Below are 27298 nucleotides of genomic sequence, written 5' to 3'. Positions count from 1 at the left end.
TACACTGACTTCACTTAGTTAAAATTTGTCTTGCAAACACTTGCAAACGTCAGCAAATATTGCTGACGTTTATCAGTCTAATGGAGGAGTAGATAGTATAAAAGGGGAGGCATAGGTTAACCTGAGTGTGAGATAGGACATTCCTCTGAAGAACCTCGGCGTTGTTGGTGGGTTTCGTAAGAAAGCAGAGATTCGCCAAGAAGTCCAGGTATGTGGATTCTGATACACTGGTTTAAGACCCAGAGTGGTTTATTAACCCATTAATACTTATTCATGTCGTTTGTTGTGTTTTAATCTTTTATCATTTATTGGTATTCTGACCTGTGCAGAGTAATGTGCTGCTGAAATATTTCCCTTGTCCTTCGTATGTCCAAGCAGCTGGATAAAAATTGAAAACAATGAACACGACAGCACGATAAAAAGACTTTTATTATATAACTGAAGTTAATTCAACCCACACGCGTTTAGCGTGTCTGAAATTATTGAATTGTCAGCAGATCATGTCATCCCTTTTCCTGTCTGTTTGTGCCAATAAAATACAGTGTAACTTGCCTCATTTACATTACATTTAAAGTATATTAAGTTACACTGATATTTATTCCAATCTTTAACTTTTCTATCCACAGAAAGTAAGTATACAACTGCCTGAGTCAGAGCGGCAAACATGAAGAAGAAAGTTAGTCTTACCTCACCCCCACATGCAGATAAAGAAGGTGAGTGAGTTACTTTTAGTGGGAAAAAAAGACAAAATATCATTACATATATGTTACTAATAGTTTTGCTTAAAAAAGCTAAGCAATTACTGTAATTATAATTTCCCTTCTTTTCAGATGACAGTCAAAATGGGTAAGTTTGGGATGGGAGACATTAACACGCTGTGTGTTTGCAGTTTTTCTGTCATTTACAGTCATAGATTATTTACATGTTTTACAGGGAAAAGAAGAAAAAAGAAAATGCTCTGAGTGTTGGATACTTTCAGCTGGTAAATATTTTTTCCATGACTCTATAAAAGTTTGTTCTTTTCCTTACCTTTGATCTTGAATCATCAAAAAAAGGTAGATAAGCACAAAACATTCTTTTTACCCACAAGCACAAATCCACAATTTCCCATTTTCAGTTCCGATTTGCCACTTGGAAAGACATCGTGATGATGGTGGTGGGGAGTGTGTGTGCCCTTGTACACGGCGCAGCCTCACCGCTCATGCTCCTCGTTTATGGCATGATGACAAACACATTTGTGGATTATGAGCGCGAGGTCCAAGAGCTGAAAGATCCCAACAAGACGTGCAACAACAATACTATTTACTGGGTTAACGGTACCGTGTATGAAACGGATGAAAACACCACACTCTACTGTGGGTAAGTCATTTGTTTATTCCAGATGAGATTGTTGCTACAGTAAAGAGTTATTGTTGTTACTGCTACTCAGTTTTGTTCTCTTGGTAGGGTGGATATTGAAGCACAGATGACCTTGTTTGCGTATTACTATGTTGGGATTGGATTCGGTGTTCTGATTGTTAGTTACTTTCAGGTAAGTATGCATGTTACATACTCAGCTTTAATTTTTGATTATTTTTTGTCACTTCTGGTGAATAATTTTAAATATCCACTTAGCACTCAATTTAAGACCATTTACTATCACCTGTTGGCCTTTGTGCTGTTAATGAGAGGGAATATCTTTAACATGGTCATCTCAGGCTCATGGCTGTGTAAGAACAGCATCCCCCCTCCATGTGCTGCTCATACCTTCTAAATATGAAGGGCAGCCAATCAGAAGAAAAGTTTCCTGAAAGGGAAAGGTTTGTTTCAGGTTGTGGATGAACTGATGAGCTGCACCAAGAACCAGAATAAGGAGTAATCCAGAATTAAAGAATAAAAATATGGAGTTTGTTTAAATCCTTTCTGAAAATGCATGGCTTGTGTCTGTATAATGTGATGTCCTTTTTTAAAAAACACATTTTAGATTGCATTCTGGGTGACGGCGGCTGCAAAGCAAACACAGAGAATTCGAAAGACTTATTTCAGAAAAGTAATGCGAATGGAGATTGGATGGTTCGACTGCAACTCTGTGGGTGAACTAAACACGAGGATATCTGAGTACGTTGTGTCTCTCTCTGCCTGCTGATCAGGCTGTTATCACTGTTTTGCTCAACATGTTTTTACACATTCTGTTGCTTTTTTCTTTTTATAGCGACATCAACAAGATTAACAGTGCCATTGCTGATCAGGTGTCTATATTTATTGAGAGGATCTCTACATTTGTTTTTGGCTTCATGGTTGGATTCATTGGTGGGTGGAAGCTGACTCTGGTGGTCATAGCTGTGAGCCCTCTGATTGGTATAGGTGCTGGACTGATGGCTATGGTAAGAGTTTGATAGTCAGTTAGGAGTTGGTGGATAGATACCTTTTGTCCTGTTATGTTTAAGCTTTGATATGTTTTCATTTTGTGCATTTTTCTTCCTGGTTCCTGCAGGCTGTGGCCAGACTGACAGGACGAGAGCTTAAGGCCTATGCAAAGGCAGGGGCCGTGGCTGATGAGGTCCTGTCATCCATCAGAACGGTAGCAGCTTTTGGAGGGGAGGAAAAAGAAGCTGAAAGGTATTTTGTAGTACCATATAAATGCTAATACTTTTATTTGTAATGATGCTAAAATACAAATTTTGCACAGGTATGACAGAAACCTTGTGGAAGCTCAGAATTGGGGAGTTAAAAAAGGAACAATCATAGGAGTGTTTCAGGGATACCTGTGGTGCATCATTTTCCTCTGCTATGGTCTGGCCTTTTGGTACGGATCTAAACTGGTCATCGACACTAAGGAGATGACGGCTGGTACTCTTATTCAGGTATGAAATATTAAATTCTAAATGGTAATACTCTGTAGAATAAACAGATGGAAAACTGTTGACTTTTAATGCTGCTGTGTTTGTTTTAGGTTTTCTTTGGTGTACTCATGGCAGCAATGAACCTTGGCCAGGCCTCACCGTGCCTGGAGGCCTTCGCTTCTGGTCGCGCTGCTGCAAAGAGTATCTTTGAGACAATTGACCGGGTAAAACCAGCTAACTTACATAACCAGAAGACCCAAATTAGTCAACGTTAAAATAATGAATTAAGTTTATTTGTTGCTACTTTCACAGGAACCGGAAATTGATTGTCTATCAGAAGAAGGTCACAAATTAGACAAAGTAAAAGGTGATATTGAGTTCCACAATATCACTTTCTACTACCCATCCCGGCCCGATGTCAAGGTAACATTCTTTGCTTGATATTTTTTTTTGTCACGTTTCAGTTTTACACGCACTGAAAGTCAACAACCTTTTTCAGATTTTAGATAATCTGAGCATGCAGATCAGAGCAGGAGAAACCACCGCATTTGTTGGACCAAGTGGATCTGGAAAGAGCACCACAGTCCAGCTCATTCAAAGGTTTTATGACCCAAAGGAAGGAACGGTAACTATCTGAGAAACTTTTCAGACACAGACAATGAGATGTTTGGGGGCTTCGTTGTAATGTCTTGTAATACAATTTCAGGTGACTTTGGACGGTCATGACATCCGTACTTTGAACATCCAGTGGCTACGCTCTCTAATTGGGATTGTTGAGCAGGAGCCAGTGCTGTTTGCTACCACCATTGCAGAGAACATCCGATTTGGTCGACCTGGAGTAACCATGGAAGACATTATCCAGGCGGCAAAAGAGGCTAATGCCTACAATTTTATTATGGAGCTACCACAGGTACATTTAAAAATGATATACAGCACAATTGCAGAAGTTACAGCAGTTTTACAGTCATGTGCTGTAATTTTGTACTTTTTAACATCAATGAAAAAAATCTTTGCCTCTTATACTCCAGAAATTTGAAACTATGGTGGGTGAAGGCGGAGGCCAGATGAGCGGAGGGCAGAAGCAGCGTATTGCTATAGCTCGTGCGCTCATCCGAAACCCCAAGATCCTCTTGCTGGATATGGCCACATCTGCCCTGGACAATGAAAGTGAAGCTGTAGTCCAGGAAGCACTGGATAATGTGAGACATTTTTTATATTTCATACATTTTGACTTCATTAGCATCTTGTGTAGTGGACTGACACCCTAATAACAACCATATCTGCAGGTGCGCACAGGCAGGACGACGATTTCTATAGCTCATCGTCTTTCCACGATTAGAAATGCAGATGTTATTATAGGATTTGAGCACGGGCAGGCTGTGGAGAGAGGAACACACAGCGAGTTACTGGGGAAGCAAGGCGTCTACTTCACTCTGGTCACCCTGCAAAGCCAAGGCCAAACCAACACAACTAGTGGTAGGATTCATGTGGTTTGTCAGTTACTAGATTTGGACTTTTGGTGCAAGAAAATGAAAATGCCTGGATCAAAATTTATGCTATAATCTTCAAATGTTAAACAAAATCAAATGCCCAAATATGTCCAGAATATGATGTAGAACATTTAACCCTTTAGAGCCGAGCGTAGCGCCCCCGCTACCATTTGCGTATCTATTTTTAAATCCCTGTATCACTGCAACCACGTAAGCTAGCGCAATAATTTTTTTTGCATATGAAACCGGAGAAGTTGTACTTACATCTTATGCCATCAGCTTGTCCTAGGTCACATTTTCCTTCCACATATAGCTTTGCAAAAACTGCATAAAAAGCGCTTGCAGCAACAAAAACATAATATTCCAGAAACATGCTTTGCCGAGTCGATCAGCTGTTCATAACACTTCCTACGTTGGAATAGAGGTCAGCGCGAACTTTCGCATGTCCGCCATTACCTGTCCGAAACCGGAAGTGACGTCATTTCCGCGGAAATGTAGGTTTTTTTACTGTCAGGGCCTCAGAGCCTATACTGGTGTTTTTAAAAGTTATCTTTGACTTTATGACTTTCTGTGTCGTTTCTGGGATGCTTAGAACTCAAATTGCACTGCTGGAAATAGTTTATTTTGATGCATATGCTGCTTTTTTGCAAATTTGCACTATAATATTTATTTTCGTTTTTCCTGCTGTATATAAAAATTGGTGTATTTCAAAAGTAAAACTATGAAGACACTTCAAATAAATTTCTTGTGGTGGGAAACTAGTTTGTGCAACTTTTTTGTATTTACAGTTTTGAGGGATAAGCCTCTTAAATTTCTCTAACTAGAAATATTTGTTAAAAAAACAAAAACGATTTTCAGTTTTTTTTTAGTTTATTGCACTTTTTTGCAATTTATGTAATTACTATGCACTTAATGCATACATATTATTAAAATTTGGGCTGTAATGGTTGTATTGATGTATATCAACTTGAAATGCTCCCAAAATTGGCACTACAGCATGTAAAAATATAATATAAGCTCTGGCGGACTTGGTTCTATGGTAGGTCTTAAAGGGTTAAACTAAATTTAAAATTTTAAATTTAGAACTAAATTTAATCTGATAGAGAATATGTTCCAACCTTTGGTGATTTCTCAAATTCATTTTGTATGTTTTTCCCTGTTAAAGCCATATTTATCTGGACTAGACAGACATTGTCATGCACGGTTGGAAAGTCAGGATAACAAGTTGGCTGCCTGTTGTTTGTCTGATACAGTTAGAGGGTGTAGTTGCTTTACATTGTGATGATGCATAATTAAAGGTTCTGCACCCTTTACACCATCTACACCTCCTATTGTGCTGTTCCACACTATCGCATGCAAATAAGGCCTTCCTGACTGGTTGAAAGAGCACATTTCAAAGCTCTCAGTCACATAGCAACATAGCAAAAGGCTTGGACCTTGGGTTGTTCATGACACTTACAGCTTTGGTGCTGTGGTGCTGTGTGGGCCATATGTAGCTTAAATGCCACAAAAGAACTGGACCTATGGCTTATGCTGAATTAATGGCTTCAGTCAAGGCCAAACATTAAATGCTGTCTGGGCATTTCAAAGGGGAAATCCTTTGAAGTATGTTATAGTTATTTCTTGTGTTTGTCAAATCTCAAAGGAAACGTTAATGCCTGATTGTTTTACTTCCAGATGTGATTAGTGAAGCTCCTGAAGAAGACTTTGATCTAAAAGCAGGGGGGTTTAGCCGTGGAAGCCGTAGATCCAGTAAAAGGTACAGTAAATCCACTTGAAGGAGATCATGAGAAAAGATCATCATTAAGAAAATACTTTGATATTCTCTATATTACACCTGCAGGAGCTCTCTGCGGCTGCGATCTTGGAGCCAGTTGTCAAATGACTTTGTCCCTGATGCACTATCAGGCAGCCTCAAGATTGCTACGGACACGAATATAACATCAGAAAATGTACAGAGATTCCTCTCGTGCTATGTAATATGCCAAGACAATTAATAACTGTTCTATGAAAAACAATGGTCCTTACACATATCTTTTAACAGCAAAAAAATGAGGTGGAAGAACATGTAGAGCCTGCTCCAGTTGCGCGTATCCTTAAGTACAATCAGCAGGAATGGCCCTACATGCTGCTTGGCTCACTGGGAGCTGCGGTCAACGGCTCTGTCAACCCCATCTATGCCGTCTTGTTCAGCCAGATTCTTGGGGTAAGAGCTGTTCTCATGAAGAACGCATGTCATCTTTTACATGTACAGCTGATTTGAGCAAGGGCTAAAATATTTCACTGGTATTTGTTTTTACAGACTTTTGCAATTCAGGACTTGAATGAACAGAGGAAACAGATCAATGGGATATGTGTTCTGTTCTGCATCGTGGCCGTGACTAGTTTCATTTCACAGTTTTTACAGGTATGCTGTTGCAATTTTAGACATATTAAAAACAAAACATAATCTAGAATAGCAGTTGTGGAGAAATTGTTATGTCTCTAGAAGAAGATGAACTGCAATAATGTGATAGGTATGACAAAAATGAAGAATTAGACAGGCGACATGTGAGCAACTCCTGCCTTTCTGCACATGTTCTACATGTGTGTGGCTATCTGATGACTGAATTGCCTGGGCGTGCCATGAAAGCAATCATAACAGAGTCAAGATAGCTAAAACAGGTGGGGCTTGGCAACGTGGGTTTAAATTATACTGTGGTTTCATTACTGCACAGAAGCAAAGGCAACATAAATACCAAAAAAAGTGGATAAACTGTTGGTAGCGTTATTAAATTAGAGTGGAGCAGAGTAAATCTTTAATGTACCAGTGAGGGGACATTTGCTTTCCACTCCAACAGAAAACATACAAACACCGTTCAAACCACAGTACAAGATCCAAAGGTCTGACATTATCATCATAAATTGAGTTCATTAAAAGGACTAGATGTTACAATCCCTGACAATGCATTGCTTTAAATGGAGAAAATCTTGGGGGATGGCTGTTATGAGGAAAAGCAGCCCAGAAACTTTACCAGCAGCACACATTGTTGTGTGCCTCAACTTTCGTTCTTTTACCCAAGCTAATCTGCCATTTTTCCTTGGTTAGGTTTAGGGATTAGAGATCTGATCTAAATTATCATATTAAAATTTGGGACACATCGTCAGTAGTGGACCTTGGATTCATCGGGTGTTTCAGCCATTATCACTAGACACCCTCATCCAAAGAGGCCCTGCCAGGGTTGATCAGGTCCCGGAGTGTGTCACTGGTTTATGTTAAAGGGCCATGGGAAGGGAAAAAGGGCCATAATTTTTCTGAAGAAGGTTAGCAGATTGGATAAAATAATGTCTGTAGTAGTGAAACTATTAAGGAGACCAGACCAGCACAGAATTTTCATCTGTCTCATGTTTATGTCACAACTGCACAAAAAGTATTGAGCTACTTGAATGACTGCAGATATAAAAGTAGAAGCACAGCACAAAATGCTGTTTTTATTAAGTGCAGTTCAGTACTCTACAACACTGTGCAGAACAGCATTTGTTTAGTTGAATACTAATACATGTTGTAAACAAACAAATAAACAAACAAAAAATCTGTTAAAAAAAAAAATTACTGGTAACTTTCTGCCAGTACATTTTCTTTCTTTCTTTTTTTTTTAAGGAAGTTTCCACAGATGGCGGGCGTGGTTCGCTTTATTGTAGGGTCTATCTTACAATATAAAACGCCTTGAGACGACTGTTGTTCTGATTAGGCGCTGTATAAATAAATTTTAAAATGAACTGAGTACAGAGTAATGGTAATAATCAATGTGTGGTTAAAGGGTCAATACTGTATTTTATGGATTTTTTACAGTGCACATTTAATATTACAGGGATATTCTTTTGCTAAATCTGGAGAGCTTCTGACGCGCCGCCTGAGAAAAGTGGGCTTCCAGGCCATGTTGAAACAAGAGATTGGCTGGTTTGATAACCCTATAAACAGTCCTGGAGCTCTGACCACCAGACTGGCCACAGATGCATCCATGGTTCAGGGGGTAAGTAGGAAACTACAGGACTGTTTTCACAGTTTGGTTTTACAATTAAAATCTTGTTTTTTAATATTTTTTAACATGCTTGAATAATTTCTGTAGGCAACAGGATCCCAGATTGGCATGATTGTTAACTCAGTGACCAGCATAGGAGTCTCTTTCATCATTGCCTTCTACTTCAGCTGGAAATTAACATTGGTAATTTTGTGCTTCCTGCCGCTCATTGGGCTGTCTGGGGTATTCCAAGCCAAAATGCTGACAGGTTTCGCAAATGAAGATAAGAAGGCAATGGAAGAAGCAGGTCAGGTAAGCTCATCTTCCATTTTAATATCATACCAGTACACAGGCAGCTTTGAATTTCTTGTGGTTAAGTGATTTCTCTCCCACAGGTATCCAGTGAGGCTCTTGCCAACATCAGAACCATTGCAGGTTTGGCCAAAGAGAGCTCATTTGTGGATTCGTATGAGCAGAAACTTGAATTACCTTATAAGTCTGCCAAGAAGAAAGCCAACATCTATGGGCTCTGTTTTGGTTTTGCTCAGTGTGTCATCTTCATGGCTTATGCTGCTTCATTTAGATATGGAGGCTTCCTGGTCAGGGCTGAGGGTCTGCAATATATGTTTGTTTTTAGGTTGGTAAAAATCTTACTTTTTTGACATTTTCAGCTTTGTGATGTGATTGCCAAACAACAACACTGTGGTCGTGTGTTTCCCCAGGGTGATTTCAGCAGTCGTGATCAGTGGGACAGCACTGGGCAGAGCTTCCTCATTCACTCCAGATTATGCCAAAGCCAAAACTGCTGCTGCCCAGTTTTTCAAATTGTTGGACAGAGTTCCTAAAATCAGCATAAGCCACTCAGATGGAGAGAAATGGGTTGGTGAATGTCAATAACTGTACATTGAAATGGTTCATGAGTTTTAAGATGTAGCCCCAGTGTTACTTTTGTGAATCTTGTCATCCATCTTTAGGAAAACTTCAGAGGAGAAATAAATTTCCTTAATTGCAAATTTACCTATCCGACACGACCGGACACCCAGGTGTTGAAGGGCCTCCGTGTGTCTGTGAAGCCCGGGCAGACTTTGGCGTTTGTTGGGAGCAGTGGCTGCGGGAAAAGCACCAGCGTTCAACTGCTGGAAAGGTTCTATGACCCTGATGAAGGGCAAGTGGTGTGTGTTGACTGATTTAAATGTTAATTTCAGATACACAAAATGTATTCAGTGTGAGCAAAACCATTCACTCTGTTGTAACTGTGTCACCTTTTCTTTTTAGGTGATTGATGGCGTCCCATCTCATTCAGTCAATGTGCCTTTCCTAAGATCTCAGATTGGGATAGTGTCCCAGGAGCCAGTTTTGTTTGACTGCAGTATAGCTGAGAACATACAATATGGAGATAACACCCGCAGTGTCAGCATGGAGGAGATTATTGAAGCTTCTAAGAAAGCTTATCTTCACGACTTTGTGATGACGCTTCCTGATGTGAGTAGGACTGAAATGACATGAAATGTTGTCTGGTCAGTCATTTTTTGATTAAAAAGAAAAGCTGAGTAAGCGAACTAAGCATTAACATAGAATTAAAGCTAAATTGAATGTGATGTTGATTGCCTATAGTTACTTTCAGAAGGTAACTGGCACAATGTGCAGACAAGCGTTTTCCAGAGCGGATGCTAAATGCACTTAGTATAGGTTTACTATCCTAAAAAAAAATCAAACAAACACATTTTAAAGATGACTTGTGGTGAACTTAGAGTATAACTTGCTGCTTTTTACGCCTCTCTCTTTCAAACTGGTAGAAATATGAGACTCAGGTTGGTGCCCAGGGCTCGCAGCTGTCAAGAGGACAGAAACAACGCATCGCTATTGCACGTGCTATTGTCAGGAACCCCAAGATCCTGCTGTTAGATGAGGCCACGTCTGCCCTGGATACTGAAAGTGAAAAGGTAACTTTTAAGTCCTCTAATCTAGTCTTTTAAATGAAAGTTTGCCAAAACATATCCATATCATATATCCACGACACACAAAAGGAACTCGCTGATGACAAAGATTTTTTGTCCTGCAGACCGTGCAGACTGCTCTGGATGAGGCAAGAAAAGGACGAACCTGCATCGTCATCGCTCACCGGCTGTCAACCATCCAGACTGCAGACATCATAGCTGTGATGTCTCATGGAGCTGTCATTGAGCAAGGCACACATGATAAACTCATGGCCAAGAGGGGCGCCTATTACAAACTGGTCACAACAGGTGCTCCAGTCAGCTAGAATTATATGAGCTTATTGTCTTTACAGAGCCGTTTAGTTGCAAACTTGAACCATTTGGAAAATCGTCCTTCATATCCTGCTCATTTAAATGCATAACTTTACTTCGTTTTCATAAAACTCCTCCCAGGATAAAAAAAAAAGAAAATATACAAATTTTCTTTTCTTCAGTACACATCATCATCATCATTAAAAAATCAATACATCTATCAGCAAATCTCCCATGTCCAAATACAGATACAATTTCTTTACAAAATTTGGCAGTTTACTCTGTACAATTATATCCTTAATGCTAATTAACTCCATCTCATAAGCATTTGGTCTTAACCTAAAATATACAGGCAGATATTTCTGTCTATATTCAAATAAATAGTGATACTCATCTCCAGGTTTCCCCAAACTATGAAGGACACATAAACGTTTAATATACTTAACTCCATAAAATCTGTCTGTAAGTACTGGGATACCACCGACTCCACATCTAAACTTTGCACAAATAACACCAAATGGAATGATCTAAACCGCACAAGAATCTGTTTTTGTTATCAATTATGTGACGATAAAGCTCTTTTTTGTACATTTATTTGCCTGTAATGAGTATTTATAAATGAAGAAGATGAGGATAAAGACTTTTGCATGTATTAAGCCACGTTTGTATCACTGAACCACAGTTATTGTGGTTTTTTTTAATATATATATATATTAAAATTGTATAATAATACAATCATTAAAGTAATCTATTTCTAATGTTTTGGTATGGCTTTTTCTTACCAAAATATCAACATTTCTCTTCAGTTTAAAACAATACAAACAATACTTACTGTATTGTTTTAAACTTCACATACAGAAGTTATTATGGATAGTTAAGCATCTATTTTCTTCTACTCAGCTAGTTCATGTGACGGTAGCATGGAGTCCATCCTAGCTCCCAGAGAGGAAAAGGCAGGGCACACAGTGAATGTGTCATAGGTCTACTACAGGGCTAATACAGAGAGATAAACAACCATTACCACCTACAGCCAATTAATTGCCAATTAACCTAACCCAGAAAGAAGGCCCCATCTGGCAAACTTATTTGAACCCAGGACGGTCTTGCTGTGACACAGCAGCGCTAACCACCATTTAATTGGGAACTTTGGACCTTTTGAGGTCAGAAAGAGTACTTTATCTGTAAGGAGGAAATATTTTGCTCATGGGTGCTGAAATCAATTTTTTTTTCATTTTATATTTAAACATAACCAATAACATAGTGAGCAGAGGTCTTTATACGTAAAGCAAGTTCTCCTTTAAATTGTAGCTGTATTGAAAAAAAATTCTTTTCTTAGGCAAATTAGTTTTCATAAATATTTATATTAACTATGCTGGAGCTGGAGTGGACAGAGTTCAGGCTGCTGAGTGGTTCTCTGTTGCTGCACCCTCAGTACCAGTTGATAATAAAGCACCCAGGCACACAGATGTTTCTTCGAGCTGGGCTTAATGAGGAGCCTACGCACTTAGGACAGTTACATAATTCAGAGCCAGCCTCAGGTGCCGCTGGATGCTAAGCAACCCGGGATGGTGGAGAAAAACGTGGAAATATGTTCTGCCGGGGAGTTTAACTAATCTGCCTAATCTAGTTACATCAGAGCTTCTGTTCTGCTTCATTTATTTTGGCTGATTAATATCTAAGTTTTCCTAAAGAGAACTACAAGAGATTATTCAATGCATGCAGAGCAAGCTGTATGTCCATACATTTAAAGTGCTTAAAAACTAAAAATGATACTTTTATAATTGACATTTCTGACATAATATAAATATCGATAAACTGTCATTTCTGATAATCTAGAATTTCACCTGTTCTTTCATCTGAGCTGCAGTGGTAAGGGATCTTACTTGTTATCTATCTGTTTTTATTGACTTTTACACAGAACTGATGGGCTAATGGGTCACAATAAAATCTGGAGGTCTGATTTTGTTTCAGGCTTTTGTGGTGTAAACTGTCAAAATGAAGTTTTCAAAAACCATTTGTGCTCTAATTTGTGTGTAACCTCTTAAACATGGGCGTAAACCCTAAAAAGGATGGATATTCATAAGGAAAAAATGGGAAAACACTTCAGGCAAAAGCATCTCCCAAATGATTCCAGGGTTGTATAATGTCCCAAACAAACTCTTTAATAAGAAATTCAACAGTCTTTACAGTTATTGTGATTTACATATAAAACAAACACCATAGAATGGACTCAGGTAAGCAACAGATCAAGCAAATGAAAATTTCAAAACATGCTATTCAAACCCACAAATGCAACTTTTTAAAACATACACTGTTTCAGTCCTCATGTGATTACCTCCATAATACACATACATATTTACACTTGTTTGCCAACACTACCATTCAACCTTGCTGATATCCTTGATCAATAAGTGTTGGGGGTAATATTGTAAAACTTGAAAGCTGCTCCACAGTCTAAGCTAGCTTCCTCTCTTCATGCTCTCTGATAAGCAAATTAACACAGTAAGGAATAACAGCAACCACACCGAGAGGTATTGAAGCACTTTTACAGAACGACAGTATATAAAACAGAGCCTCATTGTGAGTGGGCATTTTAATAAAGTTGTACAGTTGCAGAAATGTGAGCGTTGCAGTCACGCACATGAGTTTAAACATACTTTTGCAGCCGTTCTTCCCTTTGCAGCTCTGAATGAACATCTCAGAGTTCACTGCCAGGCCCAGACCAAACAAGGCTCCCAGGTTTCTAACCAGACCGGCAAAAGGCGTCGTGTCGAGATGGATCCAGTCTGGGTTAGCGCACCACTTCTTGGCTTTGCTGACTGACCACATGGGATCGATATCCAACAGTTTAAAGAGCAGATAAAAGCAAACAGCGAAAGAGAAAAGAAAAATGTTGGTTTGGAGGTAAACTTTCAAGCTTGCATTGTAGACTGAGGGGATGTGATCAAAGGCCTCAGCAATCAGCATGCCTACACATTAAAGAAAGAAAAAAGATTTTTAGGCCTTACACAAAACAACAGATATATCAGATATTTTTTTGACAGCAGAGTGGAACACACCAGTGAAAACACCGAGGATAACTTGATGTGGAAAGTGTGTTGCAATAAAAACCCTGGAGATGCAAACACTTATCTGAATGACCCAGAAAGTCATCCACAAAAAGGACCTCAGAAGACAAAACCTGTAGGAATAATAAATATTTACATAAGACAAAAAAAGACAAGACAACTAACTTAATTGTAAAGATGTATATAACCTCTCACCTTTGAAAGCTGCGTACAGATGAGGCACGGGAGGGCCGAGCAAAATTTAAAGCAGAAGTGATCATCACATACCACACGCATGATGAGCCCATGGCGTGACCAGATGGACTGCCTGTTCAGAGAAACATTAAATAAAGTTTTCTAGACTTTAATAGCTTTAAGTACTGACTCGTACATGCATACTAACCTGGCCCTGTTTCACAAGTTATATGAAACTGGTCCAAATGTGGTTTTGAATCATTGTGGTAGAAGGGTGTTTCTTGCACCCACCAGTAAGGTCGGTGACCAAATAAAATCCTGCAAAAGAAAATATAAGAATAAAGTTCAGAAATACATAAAATAAAGATACAAATGCTAACCTAAGAGTAGGCTTACCATTTAAAAATAAGGTTGAACCAGTCTCCAATGACAGCCACCCAAATCATCTTGGTGCCAACATTGTGACTGAGATGGAACCAGAGAGGGAAATAAACAGAGAAAATATTACGAGGGTCACCCACTACTGACACAAAATCAATGAAGTCATGGTATTGCCAGTAGTTGTTCTGCAGGTACTGTATAACCTGCACACCAAAGCTGTAGACAAAATCCATGTGGTTCCCTATCTATGTACACAACTGCAACAGCTTCTTCTTCAATGCCAGCTAAAGCACCGTGAGCCCTTTCCTACCTCAGGAACTTTATATTCAACCTGGCATCATAAATCATTAAATGAAGCCATGGCAACAACTGCAACATCTTTGCTTTGAACCCAACATAAAATAATGTTCCTAAGCCATTAGGGCTCAGCATTTTAAGACATGTTACAAAACTGTTTACACCCTGAGCATGTAGACATTAGATTTTTCACAGAACATTGCTTTTACAATTGTTAAATATTAGCCATTGTACACACGAAGAAAGACAGTTCCACGTAACCTGCTGGATCCTTTCAGCCTCATTAATATTCTCATTCTCAGTGAACGTAGCAACAAAATGAGCTTCCTATAATGCTGCAAGAGAAAAACACAGCCCATCTGGCATCTGGCACAGTAGAGTTCACTGAGTACATCTGTTAGCATTCAGCTATCTTCCCATTCTAATCAGAGCACAAATACTGAAAAAAGTATAATGTTGTTTTATATAGTTTGGACGGAATTTCGGATCCATCTGAACTTCCACATACTGACCACAAGGTGGGATATCGTTTCAGCATAAAACATCCTGAAAACATTATATATATCATTATAAATATAAATTTAGCAAGAGGAGTGGGCTATTTAATATTTTTAAACCTTGTTTTCTCGGTTTAAAAACATGACAGTTTTTAGCTAATTTGAAAGCAGAGGAAATAATATGAATGATTCAACGTAATTTCCGGTTGTCGTTGAGTGCCTGCCCCCTACGTGTAGACCGCGGATTTTTGAAAATAACGACCTGCGCAACAGCAAGACGTAAATCTAGAGTTCTCTTCAAAACATGTGAGTGTTACACTGAAACGTTAATGGACTGACTAGTGTAAGCCACATTTGTAAAATATTCTTTGGTTTCATTTGCAAGCTAATCGATGACGAACTAACCGCAAATGTTCCCCCGGCTAACGTTAGCATTAGCATGCTAATGTTGTTAGTAGGTTTTAGTGTAGCTGGTACGTCACCGGTTGTCCGATATGCACAAATAATCTTGTATTTAAATAATAAAGCCAGCTGTTACTAGCGACAGGTCGATTGTGAACTAATTAAATAACTAATTATGCCAGTAAATATTTAAAACTGTTTTAACTGACGATGGTTTCAGCTGTACTCTTTGATATGCTTTGAAATGTTTTGTTGTCATTGTTTGCTGGAACTAACAGCCACAGTGAATAACTATTCTTTTAGAATAGTCTTTTAGAAGATCAATGTAAATACAACACAGTACAGCACAGCCTATTCTGTACTGTTGTACTTTTTAATCTTGCTTTTATCTCCATAACCTCTGGGTCATTGTACATTGGTTAAGCCAAAGGGAAAAAAGTTTACTAGAGCACTAACAACTATAAAATTAACAATTTACCAAGAATACACTGCTAGATTACACACAGCCGCTTGAGGGGTTTATTACGAAGCAATGTTTTGGCAGAAAGTGCCACATTTTCTCAGATTCTTTTATTTACAGCATGTCTTAAAAGCCGTGTAGATTCTCTGCTCGGGGAATGTGTGCAAGTTGTTAAGCAGTAGCTGTACATCAGATTCTGTGATTTACATGCATACATGATGCAAGAAATGTTTTTATACTTGATCTTTAATCTGCTGCTAAGGCTGTTTTACCTTGCTGGAAGCTGTTTACACAGCTTTGTAAACAGAGCAAAGAATACAGAGAATACCACAAATACCTGTTCAATCGATTAGATCAATTTCATTTTAATCTGCTCACAAAGCAAGGTCTCATCTTCGTTTTAGGCTACAGGGAAGTGTCAGAGCTGAGCACACAGAGTAACCCTGTTCGTTTCTATCCATTTCAAGTTTCACAGCTCTAATGTACAGCCTTCATGTTAGAAATAAACAGCAGCATTGAGAGCGCGTTCAGCATTAAAATAGTTAACTCACTTTAAAATAAAATAAAAAATGTAATTAAAAGTTTATCTGACTGCTTTGTGCGCTAAATCAAAAAACAATTAACTGCAATTAATTTCATGTCTTATTCGCAACTTTGTTACTTGTTGCTGTTTATTTATGATATTATTTTTTAAATGTTCTTTATAGATTTTTATTACTATTTCATCTTCATCATTACGTGATAATGTCTTTGATTGTAGGCGACACTCATATCCTGGACAAATAAATTACTCTGAGCAGCTTTTTCTGTATTCTGTTCTGCGCCAGTGTCGACCGACCACTACAGCTGTCTGGCTCTGCAGTGAAAATTGTGCTTGTGTTTGTGTTTTACCACAGATTCATAACAAAGCACCATTATGTCCATCACTGACCCAAACATGAGCGACAGGTTTACAAGTGCAATGGAGGAGATCCACAACAAGGAGCTTAAAACATACACAGACATAATAGACACAACGGCAGAGTTGGCCCAATCCCACAGGCAGTTTGTGAAGTCAGCACTTGGTAAGTTTTTTTATTTATTTATTTTTAATGACGTAACTACATATGCAAACATCTGTCACGAATGCTACCCTTTTCAGCTTGTTTTCATTATTAATATCCTTTATTTCAATAGAAAAGAAATTGCACATGGACTTTTTAGTTTTTAAGACACTCTATGGCCCTTTGCTGCATCTCTTTTTCCCCCTTTCTTTCCTCACTTTCCTATCTTCACTGCTTCACTATCCAATAAAGGCAAACATGTCAAAGAAAGAGAATACTAATTATGAGTAACATTTAGTCTTACAGGTTTAATAACAACTAGGTCCAAAGTTGTGTTTTTGGAGTGTTTTAAGACAGTCTGAGTATCATCCAGCACAGAGGATTACAACATTATACATATTTGCTTACTTGATGATAGAGTTGTCAGATTTGGCTGATAATAAATGTTTTCTGTTGCAGATACGTGTTTAAAGAAGTGTAAGGATGATGACATATTGTTTGAAACAATACAGACATTCAAAAAAGGTGAGTTTCAGTAAATTAGGCACACAGTATTATGCATGTACCTTAAATGTAGGTCATACTGCTCAGTTCAAGTGTACATGTGAAAATGATGCAGATGCCGATGCTGCTTCGGCATCTTCACTTTATCTCAGGACTTAGTTGTACTGACACAATATTTGCCTCGTAGACCTCGAACGGAAAAAAGTGACTCTAAAAGAGAAGCGACAGGCAATATCTGAAGTGATATTTGAGATTCAGGAGAAGGATATGCAGAAAGAGGACATTATCCAGAAGATTGAGAAGCTTAAAGAAGAACAAACCAAGAGAAAAGAACGTAAGATTGTGTGATTGTGACACTGATGCTGTAATGTATAAATTAAATATTAAACTGTGACTGTATTGTATAGTACTTATTTTTTCTGCCTACATTTCAGTGATTGAATCTCAATACAAAGCAAACAAAGACAGACTGAAGAATCTCCAAAAAGCCAGACTCGTCTTTCAGGATCATCTGGGGTTGGAGATACGAACAATCCTCGGCAAAACACAGCTGGTTAAAGGTATGCAAAAACCATGCATTTTTGATACACATATGTTTGTCGACTCTTGTTTATGTTATCTGTAACTGATTTTTGTGCAAGAGGTTTTGGTCTTGCTGTTCCTTTTAGACTGATCATGACTGATATGGTTGTTTTATTTTAGAAAGTATCATAAACATAAGGATAAAAGCTCTAGCTATTCAGAAGTGACAAATCAATATTATTATAATTTTTTGATTTTTTTTGTTGGAATGGAATAAATACTCAGTACATGAGTACTGAGTATTTATTAACCCTTGGGAAATTAGTTAAAACAGTGGAACCACATTCATCATGTTTCTGAAGCTGTCTGCATGCACATATCCAAACTAGAGTAATTCTGACCTACAAACTCCTGCTTAATTGTTAATTGATGGTTGAGCTGAATGCACTGAATAGAAAGACTATAATCATAAAGTAATATTTTTACCTTCGGTGGATTAAAATGAAGGCTCTGCTCTGCATATCCCTGTTACCATGGTGAACTGATTGATATTTATGCTTGAATGTATCATCATTAATGATAAAGACATGCACAGCTCAGAGTGAATATAATCAGATCGTGAAGAAACTCTGGACGTGTGTACTGTTACTGAAAAAGTGTTGTGCATCTTAATGATGGTCAGCTGGTTGTTGCGATTTCACCTTGTGACACACGCCCCTTCTTCTGATACGACTCAAGAACTTTGTTGTCCTTTTAAAGGTGAAAAGTTGCAGTTTGTTTTTCGAAACATCAACCCCTCTGATCCAGATAATGCCTATGTCATCACGATGGGGATTAATGAAAGCGGATCATACCAGAGTAAGTTAAATACCTCTACTTTTTTTTTTCACAACCCTGTGTAATGTAATAGTATTTCTGTGTATTAATTTCAAACAGATTCACAAATATAGATATGAGCTTTTTATTATTATTTAAAAAGCTATAGGAAGACCAAAAAACACTGATATTTAATGTCTCTGTAAAATTGGTTCAAATGAGACCGGACAGAAACATTGGAACACTTAACCTGATATTGTGTGGCTCACTCTTTTATTGCATCCACTGTAATCAGTCAGTGTTTTTTTTCTATTTTACAGTTGTCTCCAGTGACCCCGTGCTCGAGTGTTTGCCAGTCTTGGAAAAACGACTTCAGGAGACCAATAATTTACCAGCATTCCTGGCAAATGTGAGGAAGGAGTTTATCTCTCAGACTCGTCGCTAAAATTGAACGCAGGGAAGGATGAAAAGCATGCAGTGACATTCTCCCTGCAATTTGGACTAAAGAAAGCACGGTGGATTCACTGGAGGATTACAAATCTTTAAATAAAAAGTCAACTTCAGGACTCTTAGATTTGAATTTCAAATAATCTTTTGTACTCAGTAGCTAACACGTGTGAATTCTTCTTATTAAAAAGTTTCTTTTTTGGCATCATTTCAGACGAGTTCTTGTTGGAGATAAGTATATGAATTTCAGGAGTGGGACCACGCCAGTCCCCTTCGAGGCCTTCCCCAAACCACAGCTCAATGGATGTCCAAGCCATTCACCTTTAGCTATGATAACGCTGTTAAACCTAAAATGAGGGCGTGGGCCCAGCGAGTGAATGGACATTTGGACAACTGCTTACCTTTTAATGCTGAATAATAAGGAACTGACCACTCAGACATTCATGTAAACAGTTTTATTTTATTTGTTTGTTACAAATCTCTTTTTTACACGTGCTACAGACATCAGTGATGTAATAAAGCACTTCTTTATTAAAGCCTCGTGTTAGTCGACCTTGTATCGAGTGTAACATAAATTATGAAAAAAACTTGTTATTTGATATTACTGTTATGTTCAACTTTAATTCTAGGAGCATTACAAAATACCCAGGGGGCAGTGTTAAGATGCTGAATGTACATCTCACTTCATAAATATACAAGAACTGAATGTGACAAATGTTGAATAATTAACCAAATTCAAATCAGTGCATACACAGATATTGTTCCTTCCAGACTAAGTTTCTATTGAATGTTTGGCATCGCTGTGGTTAGAATTTGATTCAGGGTCGGTCAGGCATCAGATGATTTAATGCTGCTTAACCGAGGTAGCTCTTCAACATAGGTTGATGGGAAATGGCCCGTCTGCCCGTTCAGCATGCCAAACCACCAGCCGTTTTCTTCCTTGGAATAAATGTCTAGTAGATCTCCTGTGAAACAAATGGTTTTTTCAGCTAAACTTTAAGTCTTTGCTTTTAAGAAACGCAAACGTTTTTAGTAAACTGCAGTTTAGTGTCACTTACCTTCGTTCAGAGCCAGTTCATCATCGTGCTCAGGGGTGAAGTTGTAAATGGCCTTGCATTTTCCTATACTGCACAACTCTGGGGTTGTTTTATCTGCTAAAAATAATATTTTTTTAGTGCTTTAATTTCCTGAATTTCCAGATGTAATTTTAAACAAACAGTTGTATCTGTGCTCTGTAAATGAATTACCTTGTCCTTTGTCCTCTTCCGTGTGAGGCTCCAAGACTCCATTAACAGTGCTGCCACTCTCTGCAGTTTGACTTTCCTGTGTTGTGCTTGTAGAACTGACCTGGTCAGTGGCATTTTTTGAAGGATCCACAGACTGCTGTGCCACAAACAGAGGTGGTCCTTTGTAAATGATGGAAGCTCTCAGTGACTGTCGGGATCTGAAGGGTGTCCTCCTGAGTCTGACTGGACGAGTCAGCTGAACTAGACTATGTTCACAGTCCTTGAATAGAAGAAAGGGTTTCAACTACAGCATTTGTCTTTACAGAAGCGTAAACACAGAACTGTACAACGATGTAATATAAAATAAAAATTCGCCTTTTTGATATTCCAGTCTTTTTATTTCTGGTGTTTTTCCAATTTAATAAGATAACTTGAAATAACAAGAGAAGTTCTCATTTGCTCATTTTCCTGCAAGCAAACTGTCCTACCTACCAATTTAGTGTAATTTAGCTGTAATTTGCTTTGCATCGAGACAGTTTGTGTCTTTATGTACTGTAGGTGGTAATGTTATGAGCCGATTTTGAATGTAAGATGATTCATCAGAATCATCTTACATTCAGCATAAAATTACAGCATAAAATTCATGCTGTTTATGCAGTGACTCACGAGAAACGGGAAAGGACAGGATCCCTAATAATATAGAATAAAAATAATCTTGTTTATTCAGTAAAAACAGGCAAATATTTTATCTCAAGTAAATACATTTTGCCTCTACATGTGAATCAAACATAAGTATATTTATTGATGCAATACCAAACTACCAGCTATGACAGGCCTGTTGCCCCAGCAAATCACCTGCCCCAGCAACCTGATTCACCAGTTGATGCTAAATATTGATTAAGTGTAAAATATATGTAATCAACAAGCTAGCAGGTGGAAGTATTGAAGGAGAGGAATGAAAGTCTGTAGAAGCAAAACAGAATACATGCGTGTGAATGACAGGAAGGGTGATGGAGTATTGAAGATGCAAGGGGTGGGGATAATGAAGGTAGCAGATACTGGGAAGATACTTGTGCACACTGTGCTTTTATTTCTGGGAAAATCAAAAAGATCCTGTTTCTTACTTGCACCATCTGTCCAGTAAAACCAATATTCCATTATAGTTCCAGTTAATCTGCTTTAAATATGTTACTGGTAGATATGTATGGGGTATGCTGAGTAAGAGATTAAAGTTAACCCCCTATCAAGTCTGTTCCTATTAAGCTGAGGATTCAGTCCAGTCACATTTTAGTTACAAATCCTCTGTGCCAACAAAAGGCGGCTGCATAATGGAAGTCTTACCTTGTCCTTCCATTTCAGAATACTGTCACTGAACCGGTGATGGGACTTGGGTTTCCCTTCTAATTCAGACAGCGATGTAGAGAGTTTGTAGTGAGTAGCCTCCAGGAGATCCAGTTTTAGAGTATTCTATACATGAGTTGACATTAGTGAGCAATTGGGAACCCTGGATTCATGGTCTGTTTGAAGAAAACATCAAACAGCACACAGCAGTATAAATCCACATCCCCTCTGGCATTACTGTACACTATTTACCTCATCAAGCTGCTGCTCGGTTTCCTCAAGGTTCTTTTGGTTGGAAAAAGATGGATTTTCAGAGTATGTTTTCATAAGTGTTTGAATTCCTGCGACACATTGTAAGAATTAGAATGACAGAAAAACAGCAAATGATTTTACTTGTTATTTTAAAAGTTGCGTAACACAGCTTGCCTTCACAGTCTTTCTTTGTTTTCGTAATATTCTCGTCGAGGCGCTGAAGTTTAAGCTTGATTGCCTCTCTTCTTCTGTCTTTGTCCATGAATGATTTGCTGTCTTCCTCCTGAGCATAGATACCTGGTCACTTATTAAATCAGAAACATTTTTTTAAAATCTACCATCGATGGTTAAATCTACAAGGATTTGAGTGGACTTAAAGTAGCATGTTAACTTTGAATTCGTCCTGAAAACTTTTCAAACATGCTGCATGTTGCACCCCAATCGTACATGTCCCTGTATAGTAACTACATTTTATAAAATCAGAAAAATCTCATTGAGGTTACCATCATATTTCCATAGAAGCCACATCTTTAAAAAATGTATATGTTGTATATATGTATAGCTATATTTATGTAACAGTAAATATAGAGTAGATCACGGTACAGGATTTCTGTCAGGCCCTACCAGTAACTTTTTTTATCTGCAGCACGCACACACTAACATAAAAAGATGCCCCCTGCAGAGACGACCGCCTGCAGAAAAAAATACTTTGGTTTGAAATGCAACAGTAGATTCTCAGACACCAAAGACTTACGAAATAATCAGCCATTAAAAACTCGGCTTTGTGATCTTCAGTGGTGTTTCTGTTCTCTTCTACCAGGGCTTGTATGTCTTTATCAGTGTCCACCCTTTGGACCGCCTGTTCTATCTGTGTTTGGCCCTAGAAGTAGCACAAGTATGCATAGGTGATATAATATCCTTAATATACCAGTGATTCAACGTGTACTGGACGATGGTGGTCAGGATGTCTCACGTGTTTGAGGGTCTGTCCAAAGCTGTACATTTGGAGGTTGTATCTTTTCAGGATGTTGCCTAGAAGTTCAATCCGTTGCTTCTCCAGCTCCTGTATGATCTGAAAGAGCAGAAAGTGAGAAAGTCCTTGTTTTGATGGCCATTCAAACCATGGAGCACATAACAACAAATATATGCCCTTAAGTTAGATGATTGCCATCTAACCCTTAAATTCAATAAATGCACCAAGTGATTCAGGTCATAATGTGTGGAAAGACCATGTGCAGAGTAAGATCACAGGCTTAAGCTCCAAGTTCTTGTACTGTGTCCTTATTAAACAACGTGTACACTAAATAAATGTGGGAATCTCTGAAAATACATGCAATGTCTACTGCTGCACAGAGTGGATTTTGATGAAAGAAATGTAAGCTCAAAAATCGCTACTGAAATGTATGTTGCATAATTCATTGAGAACAAAATTACATAACCACGGTTAGTAGAACTCATAATCATCAACCATCCTTGAAGATTACACCAAATGGCAAAGTTAAAACCTGATATTACAGGCCGATCCAACCTGAGTCATAATGTGGCTCAGTAATGCTTATGACCCTATTCTGATGAGACTGTGGATGGTGTCCTAGAAGATCGTCCCCCAGATTTGGATCAGGGCATCAGTGAGCTGCTATGCAGTCTGTGGTGCTTTTTGTCAGCATTTAGGCATCAATCCATAATTTCCCAGAGGTTCTCAACTAAATTCAAGTCTAGAGAACACCAGAGGAAGTTACAACCATCTTTGCCTTTGTCATCAAGAAACAGACAACACACTCTGGCCATGTGAGACTGGGAACTGGCCTGCACCAGGAGGAACCCAGAGATCAGTGCACTAGCATAATGTATAACAGTGAGATTTCATCCTGACACCCAACAGGAAGTGCAAGCCTCTGTAACCTTCCAAGGATATGCTTGCCCATACAATCGCTGACCCACTGCCAAAGTAGTCATAGTGGATGATGCTGCAGGCAGTATAATATTTGCCATGACATCTCCACACTCTTTTGTGATTGTCACATGCTCTCAGTGTGAACCTACTCTCATCTCAGAGAAAAGGCATGGAACTGTGTTGTGAGCAAATGTATTATTGAAAGATACTGGACCCTCATGGAGCCTCTTTCTAACAGTTTGGTCAAAAACATGCATGAGTAGCCAACTGGATGCCATTTTGAGGGCACTAGCAATGCTTCTCCTTTTTCTATATGTGCAGAAGAACAGAAATTTGTCCCGCAGCAAGGTTATTGCTCTTCTGCAGAACTGTAACCTTTCAGTGGCCTGCTTCTTAGTATCACATTCTTCAGATTGCACTGGGAGACACAGCAAATCTTCTTTTGATGGATTTGCCATCCTCTGGGATGACCTGTGCAAACCTAAATGGGCTGCAGGTACTATCGCTACCACCAGTAACAAAACTAGAGAAAAGTCAGTCAGAAGGAAAAAGGAGAGAATGGCTTGTCTGCAAAACCATACCCTTTTTGGAGGTTGTCTTATTTATGTCTCTCCACTGGATCTCTCACTTCCACTTGCACCACAGCAGGTGAAATTAATTCACAGTCGTTTATACTTCCCTACTGGACTGGACCTAACTGGATGTTCAGTGGTTTTTGTTCTCAAAATACAGAACATACTGTCCTGGGAGATAAGCTGACCTAGTGCTTTCAGAGTTTTCTGGAACCAATCAGAAGTGAAATCTTTCACACTAATGAAAAACTCTTGACTACGTCACTGAGCCCCGTTATCTCATAAAGAGCCACTCTTAATAAGAGGAACAGCTAAATGCCCACAAAATGACAAGTAGGAAACTATTTTCTCCACCTGGTAGCAGTTTTTCAATGTGTTTTCCCACTTGAGTCTCATCTGATGACCCTCCATGTTGATATTAAAGTACTCCTCATCCACCCGCGCCTGCATCTCTGCTGACTTAGTCAGCCTGTTAAGCATCTGGAGTCAAGAAAAGAGAGAAAACTTTAGCAACCATGCTGACAGCTTTTTCCAGTAAGTATCCCCCCCATGGTGAAAAAGACTGCAGTGATGAAAACAGTATGAAACATTCTGTACCTTCTGTTTTTCTTTCTCAGTGGAGATGTGTTTGTTGTTTTCAACAAAGTTGAACAGAGCCTCGTGTTCTCTTGTTAGTCCAATTAATTTCTTTTTGATCTAGTTTAGAAAGAAGAAATGAAATGAATATATTATTATGAACTTTAAATAGCACAACATCTACTTTGTGATGCTGTGTGTCAAAAGGGATAGACTGAATTTGAAAAATAAATCATTTATCTTGGCTTCTTGTGAGTTTATTTTTGTAGATATGAAATTTTACACTCATATCTACAAAAACACTTTATTATTTTATTACAGCATTTTATTTTGTTATTTTTTAAAAGATTTTCAATGAATGCATCATGTGTTTTAACAAAAAGCTTTATTTCAGATTTGCATTGCAAGCCAAAAAGTTCTTTGAAACTGTCACAACAAAGTCATTTTATGCATGATCATTATGGTTCATAAGGCCAAACATCACAGTGACTAATGATAAATCTACCCATTTTGAAAGGGAGGAAGGGTTATGGTTGGTCACAATTCCAGAGTATAATGTGCCATCAAACAAAATCATAAAGTATCATAATTCCTCAGCATGACCCTCCTTTTAATGGCATGCAACTGTTTATGATTCAGCAGCTCCACCAAAGCTGATTCCTGTCCCTGTATATGTTTACAACACACCCTTACCTTCAGTTGCTCACTCCAGTTAGCAGTAACAAGCTTTCCGGTTCTTTCAATGGCACTGTCAAGCTAGAAAAGAGTGGCATATTGTGCTATCACTGGAAACTGTAGCAGAGAGATTTTGATGAAAGGAAAGACTGAATTACATACAGGCCTCTTCCTCTTATTATGCTCGTCTAAGACTTGTCGTATTTCCAGAATTGCTTCCTGCTGAAATGCATTTCCTACTGATCTGAAATGAAGACATAAATCTGCATTTAAACTCCAGCTCAAGATAACATTTGTTTAATCATTCGACTGGCGCAGACTCGAGGTGAACTCAGGTTGAAAACTACCTGTGGGCGTCTGCTCTTGAGTACATCTCATCTGACACATGACACCAGGCACTGTGGGTGGAACTGAGTGGGGAGCCAGCATGAAAAGGTTAGAGCTGTGGGCTAATTAGCCTGACACCTGCCTGTGTTTTGATCACATCTAACTTGGTGGCTGCATGTTATTGCTCATCACATTATTATTCCTGTACGCCGCATGGCAATCAGTCCCAGGAAGAGGTCATGTTAAACACAAAACTGACAAAAGACAGTGTCCCCCTTACTTGTTTGACATTCCTTTGGAGGCCCTGATCAGTTTGCCCGCGAGTTTTTGTAGGCCTTTGGAGTAAGTAAGCTCCAACTCTGCCCTGGAACAGGAAAAAGATTGTAGCAAGGAAGAAGAAGAAAACAAAACTGGGTCAAACAGTAACTCCTAAAGTGACTCAGGTGTTTTCTAACCACAGTCAGCGTACCTTTGCTGGAAAACGGACATGAGCTCTTTGCAGAAGTATTCCCCATTTTTTGAATATTGTTTCACATTTTGATAGAGCTGGTGATACTGAAAAGTGATAAATAATACACCGTGAGTGCCTGAAACATTTGATTTGAATGTGGAAGTTGTGCGATCAGTCAAAAATATATACTCACAGAGCAGGTGGTGGTAGGTTCCTTCATCTTAAGACTGTGGCTGTTTGTTGACTTTGTACCTGGAACTTTGACCACCCTCCTCCCAAAGTTACTCATGCGCAAACCACCTGAGCTTTATGCACTGCGCCAAAGGAAAATTCCAATGAGAGGGGTTAAAAAAAACGGAAGAAGCTGCAAGCGTAAACTCAAGCTGGAAGGCAGCAGGTTTATGTGCAACCGATTCAGGACGGGGGAATATATAAACACCACAAAAAGGTCTGTCCACGCTTTTAGCAAACATAAATAAATAAAAGGATACGACCAAATAGAACTACTTTATATAATGTTCAAGCTAATTAAATCAGCTGAGTTTCCTAATAACCCTTTAGAGAAAGTTAAAGAAAGTAAGTAAAGTTAATACTTTTAGGTTGTTAGGTTGTGATGTTTTGGTAATAATTATTCTATAAGGACTTGCGTGGTTTTATTTCATGTCTATTTGGTAATAACAGTTTAAAACGTTAGTAATTAGCAGTTTCTACTTTTTTTGGCTACTTGGTATGAAACATATCTTCCTTTGAACGTTGAACAATCAATTAAATCTAGTAAGTTTGGCCTGCATAAGTGATCCAAACACACAAC

General features: G+C 38.5%; 4 protein-coding genes across 4 annotated transcripts; 2 read left to right on the top strand and 2 right to left on the bottom strand.

Annotated features, from left to right (window-relative positions):
• The first annotated feature begins 664 nt into the window (after positions 1–664).
• abcb11a (ATP-binding cassette, sub-family B (MDR/TAP), member 11a) lies at positions 665–10576 on the top strand. Its single transcript, XM_063496798.1, has 27 exons — positions 665–713; positions 831–846; positions 934–982; positions 1118–1359; positions 1447–1531; positions 1964–2097; positions 2192–2363; positions 2474–2598; positions 2669–2843; positions 2933–3046; positions 3135–3245; positions 3322–3447; positions 3529–3732; positions 3851–4021; positions 4109–4298; positions 5990–6071; positions 6156–6264; positions 6357–6518; positions 6615–6719; positions 8164–8325; positions 8422–8625; positions 8709–8950; positions 9036–9192; positions 9288–9485; positions 9589–9795; positions 10110–10256; positions 10376–10576. The coding sequence occupies exons 1-27, from the start codon at positions 665–667 to the stop codon at positions 10574–10576; spliced, it is 3939 nt and encodes a 1312-aa protein (XP_063352868.1).
• Positions 10577–13016: 2440 nt separating this feature from the next.
• LOC134644089 (glucose-6-phosphatase 2-like) lies at positions 13017–14424 on the bottom strand. Its single transcript, XM_063496796.1, has 5 exons — positions 14201–14424; positions 14013–14122; positions 13826–13937; positions 13622–13743; positions 13017–13531 (listed from the first exon to the last, which is right to left on the bottom strand). Exons 1-5 carry the CDS (start codon positions 14416–14418, stop codon positions 13017–13019), a joined length of 1077 nt encoding a protein of 358 aa, XP_063352866.1. The 5' UTR covers positions 14419–14424.
• A 774-nt stretch (positions 14425–15198) lies between these two features.
• Positions 15199–19728, top strand: spc25 (SPC25 component of NDC80 kinetochore complex). The gene is made up of 7 exons (XM_063498673.2): positions 15199–15285; positions 16738–16905; positions 17344–17409; positions 17576–17722; positions 17823–17948; positions 18670–18768; positions 19047–19728. The coding sequence occupies exons 2-7, from the start codon at positions 16758–16760 to the stop codon at positions 19169–19171; spliced, it is 711 nt and encodes a 236-aa protein (XP_063354743.1). The 5' UTR covers positions 15199–15285; positions 16738–16757; the 3' UTR covers positions 19172–19728.
• Positions 19729–19891: 163 nt separating this feature from the next.
• On the bottom strand, positions 19892–26786 carry nostrin (nitric oxide synthase trafficking). Its single transcript, XM_063498671.1, has 16 exons — positions 26681–26786; positions 26506–26591; positions 26317–26400; positions 26057–26119; positions 25872–25953; positions 25728–25790; positions 25056–25154; positions 24813–24938; positions 22966–23064; positions 22747–22872; positions 22167–22275; positions 21993–22081; positions 21741–21866; positions 20421–20679; positions 20232–20327; positions 19892–20138 (listed from the first exon to the last, which is right to left on the bottom strand). Exons 1-16 carry the CDS (start codon positions 26774–26776, stop codon positions 20002–20004), a joined length of 1740 nt encoding a protein of 579 aa, XP_063354741.1. The 5' UTR covers positions 26777–26786; the 3' UTR covers positions 19892–20001.
• Between the last annotated feature and the right edge of the window lie 512 nt (positions 26787–27298).

The sequence above is a fragment of the Pelmatolapia mariae genome, linkage group LG16_19 (assembly GCF_036321145.2).
Source record: "Pelmatolapia mariae isolate MD_Pm_ZW linkage group LG16_19, Pm_UMD_F_2, whole genome shotgun sequence".
NCBI lineage: Eukaryota > Metazoa > Chordata > Actinopteri > Cichliformes > Cichlidae > Pelmatolapia > Pelmatolapia mariae.
The sequence above is the reverse complement of the archived record's forward strand: the minus strand, read 5'-3'. Positions and strand labels throughout refer to the sequence as shown.